Source organism: Salmo trutta, chromosome 7, assembly GCF_901001165.1.
Source record: "Salmo trutta chromosome 7, fSalTru1.1, whole genome shotgun sequence".
NCBI lineage: Eukaryota > Metazoa > Chordata > Actinopteri > Salmoniformes > Salmonidae > Salmo > Salmo trutta.
Window position 1 is genome coordinate 57,996,940 of NC_042963.1, and position 9,243 is coordinate 58,006,182.

At 37.9% G+C, this 9,243-nt stretch overlaps 1 protein-coding gene across 4 annotated transcripts in view; it reads right to left on the reverse strand.

Moving 5' to 3' along the window:
• Positions 1-1,724: 1,724 nt before the first annotated feature.
• The window catches only part of eps8l2 (EPS8 signaling adaptor L2), a 113,635-nt gene continuing 106,116 nt past the window's right edge, over positions 1,725-9,243 (reverse strand). For all 4 annotated transcript variants that reach the window (XM_029759524.1, XM_029759522.1, XM_029759523.1 and 1 more), the window contains 2 exons: positions 2,476-2,608; positions 1,725-2,215 (listed from right to left, as the gene is read on the reverse strand). In XM_029759524.1, the coding sequence (XP_029615384.1) occupies positions 2,141-2,215; positions 2,476-2,608 (208 nt within the window). In that variant the 3' untranslated portion in view covers positions 1,725-2,140. The remainder of the gene's footprint in view (positions 2,216-2,475; positions 2,609-9,243) is intronic.

Consider the following 9,243-nt stretch of genomic DNA (forward strand, 5'->3'; position numbering starts at 1 on the left):
ATCTGTGGTATGACTTAAAGATTGCTGTACACCAGCGGAACCCATCCAACTTGAAGGAGCTGGAGCAGTTTTGCCTTGAAGAATGAACATAAATCCCAGTGGCTAGATGTGCCAAGCTTATAGAGACTACTACTACTGCTGCTACTACTCCTACTATTACTACCGCTGCTACTACTACTACTGCTACTGCTATTACTGCTACTGCTACTAATGCTACTACTTCTACTACTACTACTACTACTGCTGCTACTACTCCTACTATTACTGCAGAAAACGTGTAACATGGGTTAATTGGCAACAGCTTCCTCTGAACGACCTTTCCGGTCTGGCGGCTCACTCCTGCTTTCGTTGTGCATTTGGTTCCTTCAGAGTTTATTCGAACCAGGAACCTGCACAACCCAACATAGAATATATGAAATCAGTTGAGGCATTGAAAAAAGAACAATAACAAATATTATTGCAATGTAACTGATGCTAAATGTTTTCCTCCGATCGCAACACACCTGATCGCCCTCCCTGACAACATACCAACACACCTGATCACCTTGACAACCTACCAACACACCTGATCACCCTCCCTGACAACATACCAACACACCTGATCACCTTGACAACCTACCAACACACCTGATCGCCCTTCCTGACAACCTACCAACACACCTGATCACCTTGACAACCTATCAACGGTTTGAGCCTACTGAAAAGTGCCGATTGGATGGCCCCACCTGCAACATTTCAAGCTAGCTGTGGAGTGAGTTTACGTCACGTTCTGACCTCCGTTATGTGAGCTTGAACAGGATTGGATTGCACCACCGGTAATATGACCACAATCTGTAACCTAAGGATGGAATTCAATACAATCAGCAGTAGAGTTGAATCCCGAACTTGGGTTTATTATTGAAGGAATAAACACGTGTACACAGAACAGAACTATGATTGGATGACAATTGTAAATGTAAAACATACTTCATATAGACTGTGGCACAGGGATGCAATAGTTGGAGGATATGCAAAATGAATTACAGAACTATATTTAGTAATAGTTAGAGGGTATTTTGCATATGGACAGTGTGACGGGATATGAGAATAGAACACAGACTGCTCAAAACTATAATGTAGCATTATTCAGTAAACAGTATAACATTTTAATACACTGGAGAATAATCAGATATGTGAACATTAACATCCAATTTGACAATATACATTGAGGACCTTCTGGATTTGATTTCACAAAAAAAAACATTTCTTCAAGAATTCCCTGGAAATAAAACAAGGACACACACACAGCCGTCAGTCACACACAGCCGTCAGTCACACACACAGCCGTCAGTCACACACACAGCCGTCAGTCACACACACAGCCGTCAGTCACACACACAGCCGTCAGTCACACACACAGCCGTCAGTCACACACAGCCGTCAGTCACACACACAGCCGTCAGTCACACACAGCCGTCAGTCACACACAGCCCGTCAGTCACACACAGCCGTCAGTCACACACACAGCCGTCAGTCACACACAGCCACAAACTCTCTCTCACTACAATATCTGTAAATTAATATGATCCCTCACTACAATATCTGTAAATTAATATGGTCCCTCACCACTATACCTGTAAATGTATATGGTCCCTCACCACTATACCTGTAAATTTATATGGTCCCTCACCCCTATACCTGTAAGTTAATATGGTCCCTCACCACTATACCTGTAAATTCAAATGGTCCCTCACCACTATACCTGTACATTCATATGGTCCCTCACCACTATACCTGTAAATTAATATGGTCCCTCACCACTATACCTGTAAATTCATATGGTCCCTCACCACTATAAAAAGTTAGAAACATTGTCAGGCAAATCAGCAAAAAGCAACAGTCATAATTACTAGAGAACATCATTGAAGAAAAAGGTAAACATACACATTTACTAAGAAGAAAAATAAATAATTTAAAAAATGTATATAACATTTATATTAAATGCCAATGTTAACTGTTGATTGTCTGATAAAAAGAGTTGGTGAAATGGTGGGCACTGTGGGAGGGGAAGGCTTCTGGTTGGTTGGTACTGGAGAGGGATTGTTATGGTGACCAGCCATGCTGAGCTGTGATTGGTTGACAGTCATTGAGCATGCCCAGATCAGTCCTTGCCGGCGTCGATCTTCTCTTGTCGTCGTCTCATGATCTCTTGGAGCTCGGAATCCCCACGGCTCTTCTGGAAACAGATACCAGAGTTTAATTTTTTAAATTTTTATATCTAAACATCTAAAGGCTCTAAACATTGGACTATTTCAGTCTTAACATCAGATTAAGTTCTTTCCTTGAGTGAATAAAGTTAATTACCTTTAAAATGCTCGAATAACGTGTCTGTGCGTGTGTGTGTGTGTGTGTGTGTGTGTGTGTGTGTGTGTGTGTGTGTGTGTGTGTGTGTGTGTACATGGTTCATGTGTCAGTATGTGTGCATGTGATACAGACCTCTAGCTGGGCTTTCTGCACGGTGGTCTGACTGTAGACCCTGGCTCCCTCGTCTCCACACACTGCCTTCAGTTCCTCCTTGTTCAGAGAGAAGAGCTGAGCACCTGTCAGGTTCCCCAGGCACTCCACCGTCCTGTAGGGAACAGAGACTACATTACCCATAATGATCTATACCCAGGCACTCCACCGTCATGTAGGGAACATAGACTACATTACCCATAATGCTCGATGCCCAGGCAATCCACTGTGCTGTATGGAACAGAGACTACATTGCCCATAATGATCTATACCCAGGAAATAGTTGTATTTTGTAGTTTATTTGAAAATACCAATTTTTGAAATACTCTAGGTAGTTTAATAAAGAGTTAGAAATGTAGCGTTTTCAAAGGCAATTATTTTATGTGATATTAAAATACAGGTCTCAGAAAAACGAATACTATTTTAATCTATTTGAATATATGCAAGTTATTTGAAAACAAAACAAAAATTGTATTTAATGGCTGCCCAAAATGTAATGAAGAACCAAAAAACGACAACAAGTAGTGTGTGTTAATGAAAAACGTGAGGGACATGGAATCATCTCAACATTTACAGTAGACCACTTTTCCAGCCTCAAAATCACTTACATATATTTTCATAATGAGTGAGACATAATGTACCACTTGACATCAAGTTATTATACATGTGTAGTAACTTTGTGATCGTTACAATAGCAACAATATTGTTGCATAAGATTTTGGAAATTGCTTTATAATTCCATAATAATGGAGTTATTACATAAGTGGAATAGTCACCATTTCTCGTGTGTTCAGTAGTTACAAAAACTCTCAGCTCTTTGTTATGCAATTAAAATGCAATTACTCAAGAATTATGTAACAACATACTAATAAAATGCAGCTCCTGAAGTAATTACAGTTTAACTACACAGGCACAAGAACAGTTAAATGTTACGAATAGGTTTAAATATATCTATTAAGTAAAATTAAAATAATTAAAATATCCATTTGGTTTGACTTGATTATGGTAGAAATGGACATCGTGGAGCAATGGACATTCAGGAGAATGGACATTTACAGAATGTTCACATAGAAATGTATGATCTACTGTCAGATAGATGGGAACCGTATAGGAGATTGTGTGCTCTACTCATTCTGTTTCTATCTTCAACATGCAGTTCTAGATACAGTCCTGTCATTAGTAGAAGACAGCCAATCCATGTAGATACAGTCCTGTCATTAGTAGAAGACAGCCAATCCATGTAGATACAGTCCTGTCATTGGTAGAAGACAGCCAATCCATGTAGATACAGCCCTGTCATTGGTAGAAGACAGCCAATCCATGTAGATACAGTCCTGTCATTGGTAGAAGACAGCCAATCCATGTAGATACAGTCCTGTCATTAGTAGAAGACAGCCAATCCATGTAGATACAGTCCTGTCATTGGTAGAAGACAGCCAATCCATGTACATACAGTCCTGTCATTAGTAGAAGACAGCCAATCCATGTAGATACAGTCCTGTCATTGGTAGAAGACAGCCAATCCATGTACATACAGTCCTGTCATTAGTAGAAGACAGCCAATCCATGTAGATACAGTCCTGTCATTAGTAGAAGACAGCCAATCCATGTAGATACAGTCCTGTCATTAGTAGAAGACAGCCAATCCAACATGCAGTTCCAGAAAAATAGTCACTTCCTGAGATCTGTATTCAAATATATATTGCTTTATCAGATCTGTAATCAAATTGTTTATAAAAGTAGTCACTTTCTGAGATCTGTATTGAAATAGTTAAAAAAAGTAAAGTTATTATATTATTATAAAAGTAGTTATTTTTGGGGTATCTGTATTCAAATAGTCACCTCCAAAGTTACTATTTGTTCCTCCCCAAAAATAGTTAATTTTCACAAACCATAGTTAAATCAATAGTTATCCCAGGTCTGTTACCCATAATTCCCTGTATAACATTTTAAACATTAGAGAAGAACTGAGCTCTAGTCAGGATAATCAGACACTCCACCTTCCTTTCAATATTGAACAAACAAAATACGAACATACTAAATATTTGCAATAGAGATTCACAAAATTACAAATGTTCTAACTAAATGTTTTATCTAGTGTGATGTTTGCAAGTGTAACAGTATGGCGTCCGTCCCTCTCTTCGCCCCAACCTGGGCTTGAACCAGGGACCCTCTGCACACATCAACAACTGACGCCCAACGAAGCATCGTTACCCATCGCGCCACAAAAGCAAGGCCCTTGCAGAGCAAGGGGAACAACTACTTCAGGTCTCAGAGCGAGTGACGTCACCAATTGAAACGCTATTAGCGCGCACCACCGCTAACTAGCTAGCCATTTCACATCGGTTACAAAAGGCTAGTGAACTGATTTGGATAAGATTACCCTATTCCACAAGAAAAAGAGCAAGTTGCGTTTGCATTTGGAGCATTTTTCTCTGTAAATTTGCACCGGCTAGGTGACCTTTCCTGGTTCTAACAGTACAGTTAGCTAGCGGAAGACCATATAGCATGATAATACCATGAGCTAACTGAAGACTATATAGCATGATAATACCATGAGCTAACTGAAGACTATATAGCATGATAATACCATGAGCTAACTGAAGACCAGCATGATAATACCATGAGCTAACTGAAGACTATATAACATGATAATACCATGAGCTAACTGAAGACTATATAGCATGATAATACCATGAGCTAACTGAAGACCAGCATGATAATACCATGAGCTAACTGAAGACTATATAGCATGATAATACCATGAGCTAACTGAAGACTATATAGCATGATAATACCATGAGCTAACTGAAGACCAGCATGATAATACCATGAGCTAACTGAAGACTATATAACATGATAATACCATGAGCTAACTGAAGACTATATAGCATGATAATACCATGAGCTAACTGAAGACTATATAGCATGATAATACCATGAGCTAACTGAAGACCAGCATGATAATACCATGAGCTAACTGAAGACTATATAGCATGATAATACCATGAGCTAACTGAAGACTATATAGCATGATAATACCATGAGCTAACTGAAGACTATATAGCATGATAATACCATGAGCTAACTGAAGACTATATAGCATGATAATACCATGAGCTAACTGAAGACCATATAGCATGATAATACCATGAGCTAACTGAAGACTATATAGCATGATAATACCATGAGCTAACTGAAGACCATATAGCATGATAATACCATGAGCTAACTGAAGACTATATAGCATGATAATACCATGAGCTAACTGAAGACCATATAGCATGATAATACCATGAGCTAACTGAAGACCATATAGCATAATAAAACCATGAGCTAACTGAAGACCAGCATGATAATACCATGAGCTAACTGAAGACTATATAGCATGATAATACCATGAGCTAACTGAAGACTATATAGCATGATAATACCATGAGCTAACTGAAGACCAGCATGATAATACCATGAGCTAACTGAAGACTATATAGCATGATACTACCATGAGCTAACTGAAGACTATATAGCATGATAATACCATGAGCTAACTGAAGACCAGCATGATAATACCATGAGCTAACTGAAGACTATATAGCATGATAATACCATGAGCTAACTGAAGACCAGCATGATAATACCATGAGCTAACTGAAGACCATATAGCATGATAATACCATGAGCTAACTGAAGACCATATAGCATGATAATACCATGAGCTAACTGAAGACTATATAGCATGATAATACCATGAGCTAACTGAAGACTAGCATGATAATACCATGAGCTAACTGAAGACTATATAGCATGATAATACCATGAGCTAACTGAAGACTATATAGCATGATAATACCATGAGCTAACTGAAGACTATATAGCATGATAATACCATGAGCTAACTGAAGACCATATAGCATGATAATACCATGAGCTAACTGAAGACTATATAGCATGATAATACCATGAGCTAACTGAAGACTATATAGCATGATAATACCATGAGCTAACTGAAGACTATATAGCATGATAATACCATGAGCTAACTGAAGACCAGCATGATAATACCATGAGCTAACTGAAGACCATATAGCATGATAATACCATGAGCTAATTGTAGACTATATAGCATGATAATACCATGAGCTAACTGAAGACTATATAGCATGATAATACCATGAACTAACTGAAGACCAGCATGATAATACCATGAGCTAACTGAAGACTATATAGCATGATAATACCATGAGCTAACTGAAGACTACATAGCATGATAATACCATGAGCTAACTGAAGACTATATAGCATGATAATACCATGAACTAACTGAAGACTATATAGCATGATAATACCATGAGCTAACTGAAGACTATATAGCATGATAATACCATGAGCTAACTGAAGACTATATAGCATGATAATACTATGAGCTAACTGAAGACTATATAGCATGATAATACCATGAGCTAACTGAAGACTATATAGCATGATAATACCATGAGCTAACTGAAGACCATATAGCATGATAATACCATGAGCTAACTGAAGACCAGCACGATAACACCATGAGCTAACTGAAGACCATATAGCATGATAAAACCATGAGCTAACTGAAGACCAGCATGATAATACCATGAGCTAACTGAAGACTATATAGCATGATAATACCATGAGCTAACTGAAGACTATATAGCATGATAATACCATGAGCTAACTGAAGACCAGCATGATAATTCCATGAGCTAACAAGACTATATAGCATGATAATACCATGAGCTAACTGAAGACTATATAGCATGATAATACCATGAGCTAACTGAAGACTATATAGCATGATAATACCATGAGCTAACTGAAGACTATATAGCATGATAATACCATGAGCTAACTGAAGACTATATAGCATGATAATACCATGAGCTAACTGAAGACCAGCATGATAATACCATGAGCTAACTGAAGACTAGCATGATAATACCATGAGCTAACTGAAGACTATATAGCATGATAATACCATGAGCTAACTGAAGACTATATAGCATGATAATACCATGAGCTAACTGAAGACCATATAGCATGATAATACCATGAGCTAACTGAAGACCATATAGCATGATAATACCATGAGCTAACTGAAGACCAGCATGATAACACCATGAGCTAACTGAAGACTATATAGCATGATAATACCATGAGCTAACTGAAGACTATATAGCATGATAATACCATGAGCTAACTGAAGACCAGCATGATAATACCATGAGCTAACTGAAGACTATATAGCATGATAATACCATGAGCTAACTGAAGACTATATAGCATGATAATACCATGAGCTAACTGAAGACCATATAGCATGATAATACCATGAGCTAACTGAAGACTATATAGCATGATAATACCATGAGCTAACCGAAGACCATATAGCATGATAATACCATGAGCTAACTGAAGACCAGCATGATAACACCATGAGCTAACTGAAGACCATATAGCATGATAAAACCATGAGCTAACTGAAGACCAGCATGATAATACCATGAGCTAACTGAAGACTATATAGCATGATAATACCATGAGCTAACTGAAGACTATATAGCATGATAATACCATGAGCTAACTGAAGACCAGCATGATAATACCATGAGCTAACTGAAGACCAGCATGATAATACCATGAGCTAACTGAAGACTATATAGCATGATAATACCATGAGCTAACTGAAGACTATATAGCATGATAATACCATGAGCTAACTGAAGACCAGCATGATAATACCATGAGCTAACTGAAGACCAGCATGATAATACCATGAGCTAACTGAAGACTATATAGCATGATAATACCATGAGCTAACTGAAGACCAGCATGATAATACCATGAGCTAACTGAAGACCAGCATGATAATACCATGAGCTAACTGAAGACCAGCATGATAATACCATGAGCTAACTGAAGACTATATAGCATGATAATACCATGAGCTAACTGAAGACTATATAGCATGATAATACCATGAGCTAACTGAAGACCAGCATGATAATACCATGAGCTAACTGAAGACCAGCATGATAATACCTTGAGCTAACTGAAGACTATATAGCATGATAATACCATGAGCTAACTGAAGACCAGCATGATAATACCATGAGCTAACTGAAGACCAGCATGATAATACCATGAGCTAACTGAAGATCAGCATGATAATACCATGAGCTAACTGAAGACTATATAGCATGATAATACCATGAGCTAACTGAAGACTATATAGCATGATAATACCATGAGCTAACTGAAGACTATATAGCATGATAATACCATGAGCTAACTGAAGACCAGCATGATAATACCATGAGCTAACTGAAGACCAGCATGATAATACCATGAGCTAACTGAAGACTATATAGCATGATAATACCATGAGCTAACTGAAGACCAGCATGATAATACCATGAGCTAACTGAAGACCAGCAAGATAATACCATGAGCTAACTGAAGACCAGCATGATAATACCATGAGCTAACTGAAGACTATATAGCATGATAATACCATGAGCTAACTGAAGACTATATAGCATGATAATACCATGAGCTAACTGAAGACCAGCATGATAATACCATGAGCTAACTGAAGACCAGCATGATAATACCATGAGCTAACTGAAGACTATATAGCATGATAATACCATGAGCTAACTGAAGACTATATAGCATGATAATACCATGAGCTAACTGAAGACTATATAGCATGATAAT